At 34.2% G+C, this 22,659-nt stretch overlaps 2 protein-coding genes across 4 annotated transcripts; both read left to right on the forward strand.

Annotated features, from left to right (window-relative positions):
• Positions 1–188: 188 nt before the first annotated feature.
• Positions 189–3,365, forward strand: LOC107809921 (peroxisomal (S)-2-hydroxyacid oxidase GLO4-like). 2 transcript variants are annotated; one of them, XM_016634617.2, is made up of 12 exons: positions 189–327; positions 428–575; positions 648–772; positions 860–906; positions 980–1,057; positions 1,150–1,271; positions 1,394–1,451; positions 1,695–1,757; positions 1,996–2,065; positions 2,502–2,602; positions 2,826–2,930; positions 3,022–3,365. In XM_016634617.2, the coding sequence occupies exons 2-12, from the start codon at positions 433–435 to the stop codon at positions 3,199–3,201; spliced, it is 1,092 nt and encodes a 363-aa protein (XP_016490103.1). In that variant the 5' UTR covers positions 189–327; positions 428–432; the 3' UTR covers positions 3,202–3,365. The 2 variants fall into 2 exon arrangements, with proteins under 2 accessions (XP_016490103.1, XP_016490105.1); XM_016634619.2 differs by having other exon boundaries at positions 681–772.
• A 2,810-nt stretch (positions 3,366–6,175) lies between these two features.
• LOC107808299 (peroxisomal (S)-2-hydroxyacid oxidase GLO4) lies at positions 6,176–21,945 on the forward strand. 2 transcript variants are annotated; one of them, XM_075251255.1, is made up of 12 exons: positions 6,176–6,456; positions 17,957–18,105; positions 18,177–18,301; positions 18,390–18,436; positions 18,511–18,588; positions 18,677–18,801; positions 18,980–19,037; positions 19,753–19,815; positions 20,054–20,123; positions 20,499–20,599; positions 21,348–21,452; positions 21,545–21,945. In XM_075251255.1, exons 2-12 carry the CDS (start codon positions 17,963–17,965, stop codon positions 21,719–21,721), a joined length of 1,092 nt encoding a protein of 363 aa, XP_075107356.1. In that variant the 5' UTR covers positions 6,176–6,456; positions 17,957–17,962; the 3' UTR covers positions 21,722–21,945. The 2 variants fall into 2 exon arrangements, with proteins under 2 accessions (XP_075107356.1, XP_075107357.1); XM_075251256.1 differs by having other exon boundaries at positions 6,187–6,456; positions 18,210–18,301.
• Positions 21,946–22,659: the final 714 nt, after the last annotated feature.

The following is a 22,659-nucleotide window of genomic DNA, read 5'->3' on the forward strand; positions in this document are numbered from 1 at the left end:
GCGATATTAAATTGTACCAATACGGAGATGATTTACACCACAAGTTCTCCCCCTTCTTTCTCAGCTGTTATGTTCCCTTCTTTCATTTCTTGACCTGGTGCCTTTCACCTTCCAAGAATCATTTGCAGCCAAGTGATTAGTGTATAGGCACATGCCTATTTCTTTCAACCCCGGACCCCCACACTTTTGACTATATTTCATGGAGATGGAAACAGTAATCCTCTGATCATTTAAAAGCTGCGCGCAGCAATCCGAAAGGCTATCTATAAGTTCTAAAAACAGCAAGGGGAGATACTGGAGACGTGTACTCTTCTCTGTATCCTACAGGTACTAATTTTTGCTTTCAAAACCCCAAATTCTGCTCTCAAAAGAAAAACAAAATTCTACAATGAGAGAATTTTTAACATACGAATGCTCGTGTATGCAGGCTAAATGGCAGGTGAACCAGTTAATATAAATGAATTTGAAGAGCTAGCTAGGCAAGCTCTTCCAAAGATGTACTATGACTTCTTTGCAGGAGGAGCTGAGGATCAGTATACACTAAAAGAAAATACAGAAGCATTTCGTAGAATCACGTAAGTTTGTAATTCTTGCTCTTCAGTTGGCAACTGACAGAGATTTCTAGAACTAACTTTTCATGAAATCAGTATTCGACCAAGAATGCTTGTTGATGTGAGCAGAATAGACATGTCAACTGTTATACTTGGTAACAAGACGTCGGCTCCCATTATAGTTGCCCCAACTTCCTCACATCAATTGGCACATTTTGAAGGTTTGAATAAAATCAATTTTTACCTTAGTCTGTTAGCTGAACGTACCATGTCGCACTTATTCCATAAAGCTGTTGTATCTATGACAGGAGAAGTTGCAACAGCTAGAGGTGCAGCAGCATGTAATGTAATCATGGTAATATTTTCCTTAAAGATAAAAAGATCAGCTTCGAATTCTGGTGTGTGGATACTGAATTCTCTGGGTATAGGGATTGGCATTTACGTCTACATGCACAGTGGAGGAGGTTGCTTCAAGCTGCAATGCTGTTCGCTTCCTTCAAACTTTCGTAACTTATTATTCCCAGCTCTCATGATCTTCATATATCTTCACTTGATTTTGTGTTCTGCAACAGATAGGTTATTTATTCTTTGTCAATAGGCTTTCAAGAGAGATATAATAGAACTTGTGGTAAGGAAAGCTGAGAGCAGCGGATTCAGGGCTATAATTCTCACTGCTGATACTCCAAGACTTGGAAAAAAGGAGGCTGATATAAAGAATAAGTAATGTGTATAATGTTTTGTTTGTCATTGAAGTCTAGCTAAAATCTTTTTCATACTTTATCGGTTTCATCATTCAGAATTTTATGGTTTTGTGTTAATCTTACTAAGACTCAGAATTGCAGGATGATCGCACCTCGGTTGGGGAACTTTGAAGGTCTTATATCAACTGAAGTTGTTTCTGTAAGTTAAACCGTTAATTTCTGGTTTTTTGCTAAAACCAATTATTAGACAAATTACATGTAAGCTCAAACATGGAAAACTTGAAACTCCTTAAAGAAACAAGCTTATTTTGCAGGACTACAATATCACAAATTAGCTGGTTCCTCCTACTATATGCATTAGTGTTCTCTTTTATTAGTTTCGATATGTCAACTTGCAAATAGTATAGACTATGCTTATTAATCCACAAATAAAATTCTGCAGGACAAAAGCTCAACTGTTGAAGCATACACTGCAGAAACTCTTGACCCTTCGTTTTGCTGGAAGGTACAAGATTTAAAAGTTAAATATATGTGTTACTTAATACCACATTAGAAGATCATACGATGAAATATAGTCTTGGTCCTTGAATGCAAAATTTGTTGAGGATGTCAATGCATGTTAAAATATGTAAAATAGCCAAGCCACAAAATACTTTAGAGAATGATAAGAGTTTTCACAGTTCAATACGATATATTATTCACCTTATTCTTCTGTAATCCTCACACTCTCCGAAACTTTGCAGGATATAGCGTGGTTAAAATCAGTTACCAAGTTGCCAATTCTGATAAAGGGCATTCTCACTAGTGAAGATGGTATAATATTTATCATAAACCTTAGCTCAAGTCAACAGAATCTCTAATCGCCTCCATATATCATGTACTTGTTTCTCTAAATTCCATATAAGTTTCCATGGAACACACTGAATATTTGATATATCGTTTTAACTTACAACAACATCATACCCAGTATAATCCTGCAAGCGGGGTCCAGGGAGCGTAGTGTGTATGCAGACCTTACCCCTATCTTGTGAGAGTAGAGAGGTTGTTTCTGATAGACCCTCGACATATATACATACGTATACATACTTAATTGTCAAAGTATATCTTCTAGCAAGCTTCTTTTATATTTTTTAAGATGATAGGAAAAGCTTCAACATGTATTAATTACAGATATAAACTTGATTTCCCTACCAAGTCTCACCAATTGAGAATCTCTTCCAAAGATTTTTCTTATACTATTTTGTTGCAGCAATCAAAGCAATTGAAGCAGGAGTTGCAGGAATTATTGTCTCTAACCATGGAGCTCGGCAACTAGATTATACTCCAGCTACTATTTCTGTTCTTGAAGAGGTGATTTCCTTCCTTACATGATTGATGTCTTGCTACACAAAGCTCATTTGAATTCTTTTCAATTGAAAGTTGAAATATGTTATTTGAATTCTTAAAAGTTTTTAGATTAATAGATTTGAAATCTCCTCTTTAATCCAAATGTCTCCATCAAAAGTGAACCAAAATCTTTCAACGTATATATATTGGCTTCCATATATTCCTCCTTAAATTCCAATGGTTTTAGGTGGTCAATGCTGTTCAAGGCAAAGTTCCAGTTCTTCTTGATGGAGGAATTAGGCGAGGAACAGACATATTCAAGGCCTTAGCACTTGGCGCAAAAGCTGTTCTGGTAAACTTACATGACTTACAGAAACTGACTTAACTTATATACACACTGACAGTACTATCATTGTAATTTAAGCTAATACATATTCGTGCAGATTGGTCGACCGGTTATCTACGGCCTGGCCGCTAAGGGAGAGTCTGGGGTAAAGCAAGTAATTGAAATGCTGAAGAATGAACTTGAGCAGACAATGGCTCTTGCTGGCTGCTGCAATGTGAATGATATTACCAGAAGCCATGTTAAGACAGAAAAAGAAAGTTTCCTTAGTAGGATGTAGTTTCCATACTCTGTAGTCTGTACCTTAAATAAATGGACTGGCCCCAACTCAACAATATTGTCATATCTTGCTTTGTAATAATCTTATGTGTGCAGAAGCATTATCAGTGCTTGTATATGATTTTTGATACTTTCCAATAATAAAATCCTTGTATTATTTCCTTATGGTAATTGGTACCTACACATCAGCTGAATGTTCCTTGATTTGCCCAACAATTCTCTGTTACAGAGAAGACCATTGTCATCAACATCCAGAAAGTTAATTGGGGAGTGTAGTGAACATTGGGAGAAATTTCAAGATTGAAAAAACATTTTGGTTGATGGTAAATTGAGTGGGAAATTCAGTAGTCAAGTGGCTCAAGACTTATGTGTAATGTAATTGGAGGTACCTTGAGCTCCTAGAGCTGTACCTAACTGTTACATAATCACCATCATCATCATAATAATAATACTATATTATAAGTAGAAAAAACCAAAGTAAAAGTTGAATTACCAAATTGTTCTACAAAAGTTAAATGACTTTCTTCACCCTTCAAGCAAATACTACCAAAGTAATCTTTTTGGTACAAACATGGAATTACACATTCTAAAAAAGTTTTAAAAAATTTGGAGAATTTAAGGAGTTGCATTGAGTAATTCAATAATAGGCTAAATTAATTTGATTATTTTAATTAATACAAGTCGAATTCATCTATGCAAATTATCACCAATTATCCATTCAAAAATATATACAAGGTTTATTAGCATATATTGGCGATAGAGCTTGTTTTGACTTATGGCATCCTACTTCTATTATGCTATTTAAATCACACTAAGTTGCAAAAACACTCATATTTATTTGTTCCGTTTAAAAACTTCAAAAGTCACCTTCTTAGTTGACTGATCTTCGTAACCTTTCACATCGTATCTTTACCTATTATTTATGGGCAAAATTTTATATCCATTCTTTTTTCTATGTAAGTTTAGTACTAAAAAATTTATATTTTCCGGACCAGAATTTATCTACCGATCTAATTTTACCTCTCTATTCTAGGAAAAAAACTTCATTATCTCCACTTAGATTTTTGTCGCAGGTGTAAGAAAGATGCTAAAATTTTGCCTAATAGAGTTGAACGTTCATTACTCATAATCTTATATTTTCTGATTTAGATTCATCTAAAATATCTTGAACCCCAATTTGTGTTAAAACTGAGATTTTTGTCGCAGGTGTAAGAAAGATGCTAAAATTTTGCCTAATAGAGTTGAACGTTCATTACTCATAATCTTATATTTTCTGATTTAGATTCATCTAAAATATCTTGAACCCCAATTTGTGTTAAAACTGAGATTTTTGTCGCAGGTGTAAGAAAGATGCTAAAATTTTGCCTAATAGAGTTGAGGATGCAGTTGAGTGCAAGTGGTGTTAGTTTCTCCTCAGGTAACGAATAAATATATGAAGATATAAATTTATGTTAAGTTGATGTGTATTCTTTAATCAATTTGTTCTTTAATTTATCATTTTAAAAAAATAAAAAACTTCACGAAAGCTTATATTCTTATGATTGTGATGTTCTTGTAATAGCCAATTGTACTTTTTATATATTGTAATTAAATTGAAATTTTTTCTTTGTGCGGTTCTTTTGTATTTGTTTCTTTGCTATTATGTTTACGGGTTGTCTGAAATAAAGGAACATCGCCATCTAATGATTTTTGATGTAAGGTTTCTTCAATTATGGGATTAATTAAGTAGGATCAATATCATTCGCTTTAGGAATTTGCAATTAAATTTTATTTTATAACTCAAATATTTTTTTAACGATATTTATATAATTTTTAAAAGAGTGAATACCCTAAAACCCCTTAAACTATCATGTTTTTGTCAGTTACAAACTTAAACTATCTGGTGTCCTCAAAACCTCCCTTAACTATATCCCCTTATATATTAAAAAACCCTTCGTCGATTTTTTAATAAAATATGTAAGGTAACTCGCCAAAAGGCGCGTGAGAGATGAAATTATACATAAAAATGGCCCCAATTGGCCATTTCTAATGGTTAATTATTGTTACCCTCTTTTAAAAATTTAATTTTTGTATTTTCCCTCTATTTTCTTTGTATTCTAGCCTTCTTCTTCATTTTTTTTTATCTTTCTTCTTCCTTTTATTCTTATGGGTTTCATATGAAATTTTTTTCTTCTCTTGCTTGTTTCTTCTAAAATTATCTTTCTTCTTCATTTAGGTCTTCTTCTTTCAACCAAATCCTAATTTATTTTATCCCAAATCTCGTATTAAACTATAATTCCCGATGAAAACGAAGGTTATTGGAAAAAATCTAATATTAAATCGAAGTTTAATGGTAAAAATCACGATTGAGATATGGTGTAGCCATTATCGGAGGAGATAGAAGAGATTTTTTTTTTTAACAAATGACCTTGTGTTTATCCCTTCATCCTCTTCCTTTGATTTTTTAAACCCCCAAACATTTACCCATTTAATTATTTTTTATTATTATTTAAAATTCTTAATTAAATTGATATATCATATTAGGCTGAGTAAATAGAAGGGTGTATCACACTCACCACTAAAAAATCGGCGAGCGTTTTTTAATATATAGATGTATATAGTTAGGGGTGGGGTTTTGGGATATCGGATAGTTTAAGTAGGATACTGACAAAAACGTGATAATTTAGGGGAGTTTTAAGATATTTACTCTTAATGTTATTAGGTCCCAAAAACTAGTAGGTTAAAAAGACGGGGGTAGTTTTGTTTATAAATAAATTATACTTAAATTATAATGTGAGGACTATAATACGGGTAATGATGACAAGATAAATTATAATGTGAGGATTGTAATAATGGCAAGATTTTATTTTAACGGATTAAAAATAATATACCATATATAATACGTACAGATATTTGATTTATAAATAAAACAAATTTGATAAGCTTTATTTGTAGTTTTAACCTTGACTTTCTTATAGGAGTTTGGGAGAAAGATTTGGTGAAGGGCATCTTTACATTTTATTATTTTATCCTGAAATTAAGTATCCCGATTATTTTATTCTTTATTCACTCTTCTTGCATTTTGTGAACTTGAAACAAGATTGGAGATTATAATACTGCTAAATGATTGGAGCACTATTAGAATATTGCTAAAAGATTAACAAGTTGCGTCAGGAAAAAAATAGTAAAGCTACTCAGCTTTTCAAATGGCTACTTCTGAGTTCAACAACAGGAAGAACCAGTGGAGAAGTGCCTAACTCTTCTCTGTATTGTCCGGGTACTAAAATTGTTTCTTACCATCTTCTATTTTCCTATTATTTTTCTTTTCGCTTGTGGAGGATTATTTTCCTGTTTGAATTAGTTGGAAAGGTCTCTTTTTAATATATTTTTTTTACTGCAGTATTTTGATGTCTGATAGTTGAACTCGTCGGATCACATGATTTGATTTCTGAATCTGAATTATAACATGGTTTAGATCCTAATCTCTAATATGTATTTAATGCTACCCCTTGATCTTGGGTTTACTTGTTACAAAGGATTCGTTCTTTACCTAAACACACTTGAGTGGTTAAATCGCATAAACACAAACATTTCAATTTTCAACAGGAATCTATTACCCCCTCAGTTCCATATTATACAACCCTTTTTTCTTTTTAATCTGTTTCCAAAAACGGCAGATTTCTATATTTGGAAAGTCCTTGGTAATCCGCGCGGCCTTCTCAACTGAGCTAAAACAGAGAGAGATCTCCGATTGATCGGGAACTGGAATTGTTTCACGCCTCTGCTGACTATTATATGTCCACCGAGGTTTCCACCAGTTAAAGATCTCTATTTTAACACGATCGAGAGTTCTTAATCTAGCTAATTCAGCATCCTTATGTTTAAAGACTGGCGGTAATCCGCACAATCAGTAAGGATATAAGAATCGAAATATACTTGAATTTTTTATATATTTTGATGACTGTATGGAAGGTTTAACCTTTTACTCAAGCAAGGGGTCTGTCTTAATATAATACATACTCTCATTGAGCCCATGTGTCTAGCAGTTCTAACCGTGAAAGAAGATGCCATTTTCAATTCATTCATCGGGCTAAGGTTCACGGCTGGCTAGACGGAGCCACTAAGGCAAAGCCAATAAGAGTAGTGTTATATTAGACTGTACCAACCATCTCGAAACCAAGTCAAGAAATTATATACAAAATTCATTTATATTTTGATAGATGCCGTCTCTTTCTTGGTTTATATAGGAGAGAAGTTAGATATTCAACATAGATATGAAGTCTCTTAGCCGGACATAGTCACGGCCAGAGAGGAGAGACTAGATGAAATACTAAGAAACAACAAAATAAATACCTTTTGGCCGGGATGCAAGGCCTGAAGATGAAAAACTCGAAACTAACTTTATTTACTCTGTTTTTCGATTACAGAGAGTAGTACTTACAATTGAGAGAAAGAGAGAGAGTTTAGAGAGAGAGGGGTTTTGCTTCTTCCTCCTTTCTCTGAAAGAATGAATCGTTTAAATAGAAAAGAAAAAGAATCTATGAACAGTAAAATAGGGTCCCATATGGGTCCCTGTACAGTGTTTCTACTGTGCAAACAGTGTTTTTACTGTTGACGAACAGTGTTTCTACCGTTGAAACAGTTTATCTACTGTTGAGTGGGGTCCAGCGGCTGGGTTTGGCGGCTTCACTGTGCAGTGGGGTCCGGCGGCTTCACTGTGCTGGTCGCTTTTCCATCTTTTTCATTTTGCGGAGGAATTCTTCCGCATTTTGTAAGGCTTCATCAGATAATATCTTCTCTGATTCAATAGGTTGGGAATCATCTGCGATATCATTGTTGCTGGTCTCACTTTGCATCGAAGTGTCTGATTTCTCATACTGATTGATGGAACGAAGCAAATTTCTTTTTACTTCTTCCAAGTAGTCGTTGATCATTTCTTCTTTGTCCCCTTCTTGAAAGGAGATCTTTTTGGCAATATGCCGAACTGAACTATCATCAACCTTCTCTTTTTGAGGGTTGCTGGAATATTCTTGAATTTTTGTTTTGATGGAGTCCAAGAGTTCTTGACCGTATAACGTCTTCGTTTTGGGATCCTTTTTCATTAGTTTATCCCAGAAATTGTTATAAAATGTCCTGTATAAACAAGGAATTTGTTCTTCGGTGAATCCAACTTCTGGAGTCCATTTATGAATCCAAGGAATAGAGAATTCCAGAAAGAAATATATCTGGTCAATCTTTTCTAGGTAACAGATATGATCTGTGTGGTATAATTCGTTTATAACTGGAAAAATTTTTGTCCATTCTTTGTATAACATGAGAAATGAATCAGGTAATATCTTTACTGTCGGACCGTGGTATGACCACCAGTTTAAAAACCAATTTGGAATGGGCTCTACAAATATTTTACCTATTTGTGTGTCTACGCCGGTGGGCGATATTATTATTGTAATAAAGGACTTTATCAAAGGCTTGAATATAATCCCAATAAGTAAAATTAATGCGGGACTTGTTAAGGCTTATCTGCCTTTCTTTCATCGTGGATATTCCCCAATCTTCAACAGATATAATCTGTTTGATTATGATCTTTGAGAAGTTATAAACGTTCTCGTCTGTGCTATAACCAGAAAAGTGCTGAAATTCTGCACTACCAGTACTGGTGAGTATAGTTTCATAATAAGAACGGGTTTTGTATGACTCACCCGGATAATACAATCCATTTATCAAATACCTTTGGAATATCTTCCATGGTTCTTCTTTTCTCTGAATATCAGAATTTTCTAAAAGAAATATCATTTCTTTTTAGGCAATTTCTCATAGGACTTGATATCATCATTGTCCTCTTTTGTAATAGAAGCAAAAGTATCACTTTGCTTTTGAGCAGTCAAATATGCCTGCAAGTGTGCGTATAACGGACTATCTTCTGGAATATCTTCCAGGTGAATGGATGGTCCTATCATCGAGGACTCGCCTCTGAGAGATATTTTCTCATTAGTCAAACTTTTTCTTCCCATTTGTATAACTAGGGAGTTTGATGTGGATCCGTATGACGATCCTGAAGGGGACGTTCTTCCTTTGGAATGTGGGGATGATCTTCCCCATTCTCTACCTCTACCCCATGGGGGTTCCATCCTGCAAATATTCACGAGATAAGAAATCCGGCACAGAATTATCAATTCCTTTTTTGTATTGAATTTCAAAATCAAAAGGGGTCAATTGAGCCTGCCATCTTGCGAATATCATTTTTGAGGCATCATGTTTAAAATCTTTGTTAAACATATATTATCATATAAGGGGGCTAAATCACGAGACAAATCTTTATAAAAAGGTGATATATAGTTTAAACTTCCCAAAAATCTTTGTAACTGAGTTCTATCAGTAATAACATCGGGAAATTTTGAAGCAAAATCAATAGATCTTTGAATCGGAGTAATTTTTCCTTGACAAATATAATGTCCTAAAAATCAAATATTAGCTTGGAATAAACTCATTTTTTGTTTTGAAATAACCAAACCATTTTGTATAACAATTCTTTTAAAAATATCTAAATGCTTAATATGCATTTCAAATGTTTTTGAGAATATCATCAATATAAACAATGATAAAATCAAGATAAGGATTGAATATATCATTCATGATTTTTTGAAATTCAGAAGGGGCATTCTTTAAACCAAAAGGCATAGCATTCCATTCATATTGCCCAAATGGAACATTAAAAGCAGTTCTATAAGTATGCTCTTTAAATATTTGAATCTACCAATATCCAGATTTTAAATCAAATTTCTTATCCACTTTAAAAACTTATTTAAAGGTTTATAATTAATAACCAATCTAGGAATACCACGTTCCTTTTCAGCAGCATTATTAACATAAAAAGCTGTGCAAGACCAAGGAGATTTTGAGGGTTTTATCAAACCCTTTTGTAGCAAATTATCTATCTCTTTCTTGCAGAATTCTACTAGTTCAGCGTTCATCTGACAAGGTCGAGATTTAGTAGGAATATCATCCTCAGAGAAATTATCTTCATATGGCAGAGTGACAATATGCTTTTTTCTATTCCAAAAAGCACTGGGATGCTCAGCACAAATATCAATAGCAATATTTTCGAAAATCAATTTAATCTTTTCCTGCACTTTAGTGGAATTCAAAGTATCGAATAAATTCATACTAAACAATTCCAATTGTAATGAATCAATATGTCTTTGCTTCATATCAATTAAAGCATTTATATCTCTAGTTACGGGATCTGTAACAAAAGTATAACTTATCTCTTTTATCCGTATAAGTAGCAGAAAAACCTTTGAGTCTATGCTAGTGAAAGAATAAATAGCGTTAATAAACGGTATTCCAAGTATAATCGGAGGATATAACTGATTTTTCACTAAGAAAAAGAAGTGAGGAATGCAGACTTTATTCTGACAAATACCAGTATTAGGTAATTTATACTCTATATCTAAAGCATGTCCTGATGCAGACTTTACCATATGAGTAATTTTTTGAAAATATTTAGTAGGTACTAAACCTTCTTGAATGCAGCTAACATCAGCTCCACTATCAATCATAGCAATATTTGTGATAGAAAAACTATTATCAATTAGAATAGTACATTTAATATACCATCTATGAGCAGTAACAATTTGCATCATTCCCAAAAACATATCATGTTGAGAATCAATTTTAATAGGTTTTTCTTCAATATCATTTTCAGAAATACCTTTGTTTTTATCATCAGATTTCTCAGCTGGAGAATTGATTTTCTCAATCTGAGTAATCCTATGATCATAAATCATTTGATTTTGTTTAAGAGATTTGATCTCTTTTTTCAAGTTTTCAACTTCAACTTTTAAATCATCGAAAGAAGAATTTCTTGCTGGAGTTGTACTTTTATTTAAAAGACGGTTATTAATCTCTAATAAAGAATAAGGAGCAGAATATTCAAATTCCTTTTTTGAGTTTTCAAAAGGTTTTGAAGAACTTGAACTAGTACTTGCAGCCAAATTTATAATTTTTTCACGAAATTTATCATCAGTAACTTCTTTTAAAAGTTCAATTACATTATCAGATGTAATAGTTTTCATGTTCAAATCTTGGAACTGAGATTGCAATTTATAAAATTCATCATCATCACAGGTACATGTATTACCTTTGCAAGCTGCACAAGTATTATCAATATTTTTATCACTATCAGATAAATCAAGTAAATCTATTTCAGCTTCAGATTCTGACTCAGAATAATAATAATAGTCAGATTCTGATCCAGAAGTGTATAACAAACCATAAACCTTATCACGTAACTCATTGTCTAGTTCTAAGGTTTTCAGCTTACAATTTGGAGCTATATGGCCAAATTTTCCACATTTATAACACTTAATATCAGCAAGATCACGCTTAGACCTATTTTTGGTAAATCTAGTGGACTTGCGATGGGCTTTCTTAGCATCACGCTCTTCTTTGGATCTATATCTAGATCTCTTTCTCTTATAAGGACTGTCTGGGTTAGGGTATCTATGATACTTGTGTTTCTTTTTCTTATGAGTAGAAGTCTCGGGTAAACCGAACTGGGTGCAAAAGTCTCCTAATTGGTTTCTTTCCTTAAGCTTATTCATCTTAAGTTGTCTAGATAATTTTAACTCATTGCACAGGTTTAACCCTTCCTGTGTGTAAATTCCTATCAACTTACCATAGGTATAATCTTTGTACGGAATTTCACCAAAGCTACCTCTTAGAGTCTTTCTAACTCTTTCAGCAAATAAGGAGGGAAGGCCATCTATAAACTTAGCTTTCCAATGGTTATACTTATTTTCTGGTAACTCCATAACTCTACTCATAAAGGTGTCTTTATACCATCTGAATTCACCTAAGGTCCTACATCTAAGACCATTAAGTAGAGTACGAACTGTCTCATGCTGATTGGTAAATCTACCATTGAAGTGTTCTAATATTATAAGAACAAGGGTATAAACAACATCTTCTCTATTTTTCACAAGAGTCATGCCTAAGTTATCAATTCCTTCGTCAGTGGCTATAGCATTAATAACCATTAACTTTTCATCAGCAGTCAAATAATTATCCCACCAGCCACGAAGTTGGCCAGTAAAACCTGCAACAATCATTTTGCAAATAGTTCTATCTGTATTTTTCACATTCTTACAGACAGTTGCATACATAAGCATTCTATGCACAAGAATAGTTAATTGTCTATCAGTCAATCCATCAAGATTCCACTCATAAATTTCGGAACCACTATAAGACGTATTAGTCTGATTCCAATCACGTTCCTCTATTAAGACATCTTGAGGAGTAGGACGATCATAATAATAAGTTTGCATTCTGGGTTTATCAGCATGCCTACTATTCTTTTTGGGATAACCTCTGAGTTTATTAAACTCTGACCAAACTTCATTTTTGTAATCAAGAGTAGTATCTAATTTATCAGCAAAATCTTTTGATAAATCAATAGGTTTGATATTCAAACCGGATAACTTTTTATCAAGAAGTTCTTCTAAATCATTTAAAAATTTAAATTTAAAATCCTGAATCTCAGGGGGTCTTTGAACATGAGTAAGAACAATTTGAGGTTCTGATTTGCTTCCTGACGTAGTATCAGTTAAAATCTTGTTAGTACTCATATCTTTTATCAAAACTGTTAAATCATCAAGTTTTTTATCAAGAAAACTGATTTGTTCACCCAAAACTTTAACATATAAACTCAAATAATTATTTTGAGAAATTAATTTATTAATTTCTGCGATGCTGACTGCAGCAACATCTTCATCAATAAATTTTTGAAATGCAGTAAATGTAATACCTGTATTATTTGGTAAAACAAAAGGTGTTTGAGGAGGGTAAATGGCGTTAGTAATATTGCCACTCCCATCTTTAAAAGATCTTTCTAAAACTTTTATATAGGTAAATAAGTGGTTATAAACCAAGGAACAAAATACATAATTTGATTATGTAAAGCACAAGTTTCATAAAACTCTTGAGAAATATTATTTAAATCATCTTTACTATAAGTATCAAAAAATCAAATTTTAAATCGGTTCCATTTATCACTGAAAAATTCTTTTTGAATATAAATTCTAGCTTGTGACCCTGGACTAAAATCTATTTGGTGTGGAATCATTAAACATCATTGAGGTTAAAATCCATCTCGAACGCAGAAGGAATATCCTTATCTGAAATATTTTCACTATCCTGAACAATATTTGTCTGGGGGTTAATCTTAACCCTTTCAACTGGCTTATCACCCACTTTAGTAGAAATTGTATGCAAAGATGCAGCACGATTTCTAGCTGGTCCATAGACTGGTTCAACAGGAGAAATATGTTGAATATCAGGTAACACTCTACGATTGGTAAATGAATGTCTATTATAATTAGAACTAACAGCATGCAAAAGTCTATTATTAGAAAATGACTGCCTATTATAAAGTGAAACTATTATCATCAAACTGAATGCAAATCCTACCATCCGAATTTTGAGTAATATGAGAATATTCAGTATTACTAACAGCATCAGTAATCTGACTAGGGGATATAACCGAATCCAAAGTCCAAGTAGTTGGGAAATTAATTTCTTCCCACTTATTAACGTTATTTATCCTTTCACTAGCATAGACTCAAAAGGTTTTTCTGCTACTTATAAGGATAAAGAGATAAGTTATACTTTTGTTACAGATCCTGTAACTAGAGATATAAATGCTTTAATTGATATGAAGCAAAGACATATTGATTCATTACAATTGGAATTGTTTAGTATGAATTTATTCGACACTTTGAATTCCACTAAAGTGCAGGAAAAGATTAAATTGATTTCCGAAAATATTGCTATTGATATTTGTGCTGAGCATCCCAGTGCTTTTTGGAATAGAAAAAAGCATATTGTCACTCTGCCATATGAAGATAATTTCTCTGAGGATGATATTCCTACTAAATCTCGACCTTGTCAGATGAACGCTGAACTAGTAGAATTCTGCAAGAAAGAGATAGATAATTTGCTACAAAAGGGTTTGATAAAACCCTCAAAATCTCCTTGGTCTTGCACAGCTTTTTATGTTAATAATGCTGCTGAAAAGGAACGTGGTATTCCTAGATTGGTTATTAATTATAAACCTTTAAATAAGTTTTTAAAGTGGATAAGAAATTTGATTTAAAATCTGGATATTGGTAGATTCAAATATTTAAAGAGCATACTTATAGAACTGCTTTTAATGTTCCATTTGGGCAATATGAATGGAATGCTATGCCTTTTGGTTTAAAGAATGCCCCTTCTGAATTTCAAAAAATCATGAATGATATATTCAATCCTTATCTTGATTTTATCATTGTTTATATTGATGATATTCTCAAAAACATTTGAAATGCATATTAAGCATTTAGATATTTTTAAAAGAATTGTTATACAAAATGGTTTGGTTATTTCAAAACAAAAAATGAGTTTATTCCAAACTAATATTTGATTTTTAGGACATTATATTTGTCAAGGAAAAATTACTCCGATTCAAAGATCTATTGATTTTGCTTCAAAATTTCCCGATGTTATTACTGATAGAACTCAGTTACAAAGATTTTTGGGAAGTTTAAACTATATATCACCTTTTTATAAAGATTTGTCTCGTGATTTAGCCCCCTTATATGATAATATATTTTAAACATGATGCCTCAAAAATGATATTCGCAAGATTGCAGGCTCAATTGACCCCTTTTGATTTTGAAATTCAATACAAAAAGGGAATTGATAATTCTGTGCCGGATTTCTTATCTCGTGAATATTTGCAGGATGGAACCCCCATGGGGTAGAGGTAGAGAATGGGGAAGATCATCCCCACATTCCAAAGGAAGAACGTCCCCTTCAGGATCGTCATACGGATCCACATCAAACTCCCTAGTTATACAAATGGGAAGAAAAAGTTTGACTAATGAGAAAATATCTCTCAGAGGCGAGTCCTCGATGATAGGACCATCCATTCACCTGGAAGATATTCCAGAAGATAGTCCGTTATACGCACACTTGCAGGCATATTTGACTGCTCAAAAGCAAAGTGATACTTTTGCTTCTATTACAAAAGAGGACAATGATGATATCAAGTCCTATGAGAAATTGCCTAAAAAAGAAATGATATTTCTTTTAGAAAATTCTGATATTCAGAGAAAAGAAGAACCATGGAAGATATTCCAAAGGTATTTGATAAATGGATTGTATTATCCGGGTGAGTCATACAAAACCCGTTCTTATTATGAAACTATACTCACCAGTACTGGTAGTGCAGAATTTCAGCACTTTTCTGGTTATAGCACAGACGAGAACGTTTATAACTTCTCAAAGGTCATAATCAAACAGATTATATCTGTTGAAGATTGGGGAATATCCACGATGAAAGAAAGGCAAATAAGCCTTAACAAGTCCCGTATGAATTTTACCTATTGGGATTATATCCAGGCCTTTGATAAAGTGCTCTACTACAATAATGATCGACACAAGCATACTTGGTTCGTAAAAGTATGTGCAAAGATATTTGCAGAGCCCATTCCAAATTGGTTTTTAAACTGGTGGTCATACCACGGTCCGACAGTAAAAATATTACCTGATCCATTTCTCATGTTATACAAAGAATGGACAAAAATTTCTCCAGTTATAAACGAATTATACCACACAGATCATATCTGTTACCTAGAAAAGATTGACCAGATATATTTCTTTCTGGAATTCTCTATTCCTTGGATTCATAAATGGACTCCAGAAGTTGGATTCACCGAAGAACAAATTCCTTGTTTATACAGGACATTTTATAACAATTTCTGGGATAAACTAATGAAAAAGGATCCCAAAACGAAGACGTTATACGGTCAAGAACTCTTGGACTCCATCAAAACAAAAATTCAAGAATATTCCAGCAACCCTCAAAAAGAGAAGGTTGATGATAGTTCAGTTCGGCATATTGCCAAAAAGATCTCCTTTCAAGAAGGGGACAAAGAAGAAATGATCAACGACTACTTGGAAGAAGTAAAAAGAAATTTGCTTCGTTCCATCAATCAGTATGAGAAATCAGACACTTCGATGCAAAGTGAGACCAGCAACGATGATATCGCAGATGATTCCCAACCTATTGAATCAGAGAAGATATTATCTGATGAAGCCTTACAAAATGTGGAAGAATTCCTCTGCAAAATGAAAGAGATGGAAAAGCGACCAGCACAGTGAAGCCACCGGACCCCACTGCACAGTGAAGCCGCTGGACCCCACTCAACAGTAGATAAACTGTTTCAACGGTAGAAACACTGTACAGGGACCCATATGGGACCCTATTTTACTGTTCATAGATTCTTTTTCTTTTCTATTTAAACGATTCATTCTTTCAGAGGAAGAAGCAAAACCCCTTTCTCTCTAAACTCTCTCTTTTTCTCTCAATTGTAAGTACTACTCTCTGTAATTGAAGAACAAAGTAAATAAAGTTAGTTTCGAGTTCTTCATCTTCAAGCCTTGCATCCCGGCCAAAAGGTATTTATTTTGTTGTTTCTTAGTATTTTATCTAGTCTCTCCTCTCTGGCCGTGACTGTGTCCGGCTAAGAGACTTCATATCTATATTGAATATCTAACTTCTCTCTTATATAAACCATGAAAGAGACGGCATCTATCAAAATATAAATGAATTTTGTATATAATTTCTTGACTTGGTTTCGAGATGGTTGGTACAGTCTAATATAGCACTACTCTTATTGGCTTTGCCTTAGTGGCTCCGTCTAGCCAGCCGTGAACCTTAGCTCGATGAATGAATTGAAAAGGGCATCTTCTTTCACGGTTAGAACTACTAGACACATGGGCTCAATGAGAGTATGTATTATATTAAGACAGACCCCTTGCTTGAGTAAAAGGTTTAACCTTCCATACAGTCATCAAAATATATAAAATTCAAGTATATTTCGATTCTTATATCCTTACTGATTGTGCGGATTACCGCCAGTCTTTAAACATAAGGATGCTGAATTAGCTAGATTAAGAACTCTCGATCGTGTTAAAATAGAGATCTTTAACTGGTGAAAACCTCGGTGGACATATAATAGTCAGCAGAGGTGTGAAACAATTCCAGTTCCCGATCAATCGGAGATCTCTCTCTGTTTTAGCTCAGTTGAGAAGGCCGTGCGGATTACCGCCCGCCACTTGATCCTGTTAATATGAGGAGAAACTAGTATGAAAAATACTAGATTAGAAGAGGTAGATATACCTCAAAACCTTGATTTGTTGAACAAATGGACAATTCCTAAAGTCCTTATTAGAACAATCTATGATTACGGATGGTTTGATAAACTTTCTTCAAAACAGTTAGTTAAAACTATTGAGCAATCTTTAGCTTTAAATTCGTCTTCGTTTGTTAAACAAGCATGATTTAGATTTATATAAAAATCAGTATAATTATCTGCATGTTGGAATGGTTTTAAACTTCGCATTTGCCCTTAATGACATGCTTTATTATCGTAGAAATGTCTTGCCATATTTAAGACCACAAGTTCTAAAATTACTTATGATATGTGCCACAAGTCTTTCTTTTTTTCTTAAATTCCATGCCATGTCAAATACCACTATGGAAAATGAAATAGGTGAATATATTCTATGTGATAGTTCAATGGTTAGAAATTTTACCACCCGCCTAGTCCTGGTTATTGGGCAACAATAAGTTGACAATTTCTCGCGTCTCTTTTAATATGAAGTAGACAAAAGAAGATCAAAGTTCTAAAATGAGAGGAATGTAAGATATGAATGGTTGTGAGTGCTCTGTGCAGGCTAAAATGGCAGGAGAACCAGTTAATGTGAATGAATTTCAAGAGCTTGCTAGGCAAGTCCTTCTGAAGATGTACTATGACTACTATACTGGAGGAGCTGAGGACCAGCAAACCCTAAAAGAAAATGTAGAAGCATTTCGTAGAATCACGTAAGTTTGTAATTTCTTGCTCTATAGTTGTTAACAGACAGATATCTATCACTAACTTTTCAGAAACTCAGTATTCGACCTAGAATACTTGTTGATGTGAGCAGGATAGACATGTCAACGGCTATACTCGGTTACAAGACATCCGCTCCTATTATGATTGCCCCAACTGCCATGCATAAATTGGCACATCCTGAAGGTTTGTATTAAGATCAATTATCATCCTAGTCGCTTAGCTGAACACAATATGTAGCTCTGATTACAGAAAGCCGTTAAACTAATGCCAGGAGAAGTTGCAACAGCTAGAGCCGCCGCAGCATCTGATGTTATTATGGTAGTAATATTTTTCTAAACCAGATCAATTTCCAATTCTTGTATGTGGATAGTACTGAATTCTCTTGGTTATAGGGACTGTCATATATGTCAACCTGCACAGTGGAGGAGGTTGCATCTAGCTGCGATGCTGTTCGCTTCTTCCAAATATATGTAATTTTATTCTTCCTAACAATCAAGATCTCCGTGTATCTTCACTATTTTTTGTGTGTTTTGAAGCAGAAGGTTCTTTTGTCAATAGGTTTACAAAAGGAGGGATATAACAGCACTTATGGTACAAAGAGCTGAGAGGAATGGGTTTAAGGCTATTATTCTTACTGCGGATACCCCTAGGCTTGGTAGAAGGGAGGCAGATATAAAGAATAAGTAAGCTATATATCATTTTTCTAGAGTTCAAGTCTAGCAAAAAACCTTTTCGTCGTTCTTCTTCAACCATATCTGGATAGAAATCAGTTTCATCATTCAGTACTTTAAGAAAATTAAAGAATTCCTATAGTTTTGGTAATCATGTGTTGATCTAGAAAGAGAGGAGTTATAATTGCAGGATGGTTGCACCTCAGTTGAAGAACTTCGAAGGTCTTATATCTACTGAATATGTTAATGTAAGTAAAACCATAAATTCTGGTTTATAGACAAATCACCTGTTAAACTGAAAGAGACAAATTGTGAAACTCTTTTAAGAAACAAAATTTATTTTCTAGGACTAAAATGTCTCTTATTGGCTGCTTATTCCTACTAAATCTGGTGTTCTTTCTGAATGACTCATTCCTTTCTCCTTCTATTTGTTGGGAGTTGGGGATGTTGACATTAGGGATTAGCTTCAACATTCCCTATGCCAGAATTACATACTATTACTCTTAAAAAGAAAGTTCCTTGAGTACCAAACACAAGGTCATGTTTTGTGCATGTAATGCCAAACTGAAATGGTCAATTTTGGCTAAAAAGTAAAAACTATGAAGTTAATTCTGTCCCCAAGTAGTGTAGAGCCTAAGTTTCCATTAAAGGGGTACCTGCTTTGACTTGCCAATTATCTGATCAATACTAGTTGTTAGACGCACTGGTCTGCTACTTCAGTTTGTTGAGCTTTGACTTGCCAATTAGCTGATCACTACTAGTTGTTAGACGCACTGTCTGCTGCTTCAGTTTGTTGAATATAGTGTACAATAGCAATGCTTCTGTACTCATCTGTGTGCTACTGGTTTATATGGGTTCATGTTCTCGTTCATTAGTTTGATATGCAGAAATTCCGTTAGTCATCATATACCTATCTTGAAAATGGTGTGGATTTTGCTTACATCTACTAATAAAACTCTGCAGGACAACGGCTCAAATATTGAAGCCTTAGCTGCTGGAACTTTTGATGCTTCGTTGTGTTGGAAGGTACGGAATTTTAAGTTTATTCTTTTGTTCCTTATTACCACATGATATACCTCAAGGATGACTTAAACTCTTGGGCCTAGAACAAACATTTTGGTTGAGGATGTCAATGTATGTTAAAGCAAGTAAAATTGCTGAGCTACAAAAGTACATTATAGAAGGATCGTGTCATTTGTTACTAAATACAAATGTGATTAACTGTATTCCCTTTTGATCCGTTTATGCTCCAAATCTTTTGCAGGATATAGCGTGGTTGAAATCAATTACCAAGTTGCCAATTCTGATTAAGGGCGTTCTGACTTCTGAAGATGGTCTTATCACTGAATCCTAGATAGCTCCATAGTTTAGGTTTCTTCACTGATTATGTCTATAAGAACATGGGCAAAGCAAAAGATTGGTGTTTGTCAATCATACATGAGAACTTTAGAAGGGAACTGGTTAAGATAAGATGCCAAAATCTGATAGGAAGTGCAGTCAAGTAAACAGGGAAGAAAACAATAGATGTACAAACATCATGAAGAACGTAGGAAATATTGTTGCAAATCTTTCAAGGCGAAATTTTCAGAATGAAATGATAGTAAAATTCAGATAACTGACTCCGACTTACTTTGGGATTGAACTGTTGTTGTAAGGTTTCACTATTTGACTATTTCTGCTAAAGACTTGGAATACACTACTTTTTGCAGCAATAAAAGCAGTTGAAGTAGGAGTTGCAGGAATTATTGTCTCTAACCATGGAGCTCGGCAACTAGATTATACCCCAGCTACTATTTCTGTTCTTGAAGAGGTTATTCCCTATCTTCCTGGTATATTTGACGTTATCTTTTACTCAATGTTGGTAAGTTCATTGGATTAGATTTTTAGACTTTTAACGAGGCACATTGAATAAAATATATTAGGCCATTGCGAACAATTTAAGCACATAATTTTCAGTATAGAACATTCAATGTAAAATGGATTATCATGCAGAGGCGGAGCTAGGATTTGAAACTTATGGGTTCGAGATTCTAGTTCTTTTGAGTTACTGGATTCTAAATAATAATTTGTATATATTCAATGAATTTCTTAAGACAAATATAGGAATCGAACCAAAGTATGTGAGTTCGGACGAACGCGTAACCAACACACTGGTTCCGCCCCTGTTATCATGGGCTTTTCAGTAAAACAAAAAGGAAGGAAGCTTCGTGATCTTGCTTAGTAAAAGGTATACCAGAGATATAACATGCTTTGGAGGAATTATAAAAGTTTTATGCCTGTCAAATGTATAGCAAGGACTCTTGGACATGGTTGAATGCGGCTGCCTGTCGTGTTTGAGTTCCACAGCATGATATTGGGTCCTTATATCAAGCTAGTCATGCGAGAGTCATCTATGTTATCTGAATTAATAAAATGGCCTATTTTGGATGGAGGGATTTGGTCCTATTTTCTTCAAATTCACAAGTCTAATCATTTGCATTTGTTTGGATATCTAAGAAAATTTGGATTTGAAACACAATGTGAATCACATAATTGTTCTTAATCTCCAATGGTTTCAGGTGGTCCATGTTGTTCAAGATAAAGTTCCAGTTTTCTTTGATGGAGGAGTGAGGCGAGGAACAGACATATTCAAGGCCTTAGCACTAGGCGCAAAAGCTGTTCTGGTAAACTTATTTGAAAGTTCTTACCTCAATTTTTCCAGTTTGTTAAGCTTTAGATTTTCCCTTCCCTGTAATCCAAAACAATATACCTGCAGATTGGTCGAGCGGTTGTGAATGGCCTGGCTGCAAAGGGGGAGCATGGGGTAAAGCAAGTTGTTGAAATGCTCAAGAATGAACTTGAGTTGACAATGGCCCTTTCTGGCTGCTGTACTATCAACGACATTACCACAAGCCACGTGAAAACAGATAAAGAAATATACTGTAGGATGTAGTTTCTATCCTCGCAACATAGGGGTAAGGTCTGCGTACACACTACCTCCCCAAACCCCACGGCGTGGGATAATACTGGGTATGTAGTTGTACTGTAGGATGTAGTTTCGTTGTGGAAGCAGCCAAGTATATCCCTTAAATACAGAGCATAGCTCCAACTCTACAATTGTTTCACATTATGTGAAATTTTAATGAAGCTGGTGGATGATTTCTGCTTTCCCTTAAATCCTTAATCCATAAAATTGGCAAGTTAAATAAATCTTGTTCTTATATGGACAAATATAACTCAGACTGGCTGGACAAGCAACTCCAGGGGATTTAAAAAATGTTTCAGCATACAGGAAATATGTTTGAAGATCAGTCTCGACTCTCGAGTCGCGAGCAATCCGTCATTTCTCTATACCAGCTTAGACACAGCTAGTTTTCTAAATACTGTAAATGTGTACTCAGACTTTAAGCCTTGCTGCTAGTGCTGGACAATATGTTGTAAAGACAACTTCAGAAAGAATGAAGGTGATGCGGTTGGGGTATTATCACTTTTAGCGACGCCGGAAACTATTTACATCTGGTAGCCGAAAAGTGTATAAAACTTGTATAATTTTTGTATATAACATACAGAATGTATATATATACAAAAAATATTTTATATATTTTTTTGGCTATTATTTGTACAGCGGTTATACAGTGTTATTTTTTCCGATGCGGTTCATAGCATTTGTTACCATACTACAGCCTCACAACTTCAAAGCTTTCAAACTGAATAGGACAAGAGAGTTAAAGAACGATAGCTCCCGTGTTTGGCTAAAACACTACGTCTTCAACATTGAAAAGTATGAGTGCTCAGATCTACGTCTTCACACAATTGTAGCCTTCTCACCTGAATGTTAAGTTTTAGTTCAACTCCGTGGGTTTTCCAAGTCCAATCCGAATACTCACGCCT

The sequence above is a fragment of the Nicotiana tabacum genome, chromosome 4 (assembly GCF_000715075.1).
Source record: "Nicotiana tabacum cultivar K326 chromosome 4, ASM71507v2, whole genome shotgun sequence".
Taxonomy (NCBI): domain Eukaryota; kingdom Viridiplantae; phylum Streptophyta; class Magnoliopsida; order Solanales; family Solanaceae; genus Nicotiana; species Nicotiana tabacum.

Excerpts from the sequence above, each read along its gene's own strand:
- LOC107809921 (XM_016634617.2), top strand. The coding sequence starts at position 433 with ATGGCAGGTGAACCAGTTAATATAAATGAATTTGAAGAGCTAGCTAGG. Across the intron at positions 773-859 it reads TCAATTGGCACATTTTGAAG|GAGAAGTTGCAACAGCTAGA; the intron begins GTTTGAATAAAA and ends TATCTATGACAG. Across the intron at positions 2,066-2,501 it reads CATTCTCACTAGTGAAGATG|CAATCAAAGCAATTGAAGCA; the intron begins GTATAATATTTA and ends ATTTTGTTGCAG.
- LOC107808299 (XM_075251255.1), top strand. The coding sequence starts at position 17,963 with ATGGCAGGAGAACCAGTTAATGTGAATGAATTTCAAGAGCTTGCTAGG. Across the intron at positions 18,437-18,510 it reads CAGCATCTGATGTTATTATG|GGACTGTCATATATGTCAAC; the intron begins GTAGTAATATTT and ends TCTTGGTTATAG. Across the intron at positions 18,589-18,676 it reads TTCGCTTCTTCCAAATATAT|GTTTACAAAAGGAGGGATAT; the intron begins GTAATTTTATTC and ends TTTTGTCAATAG.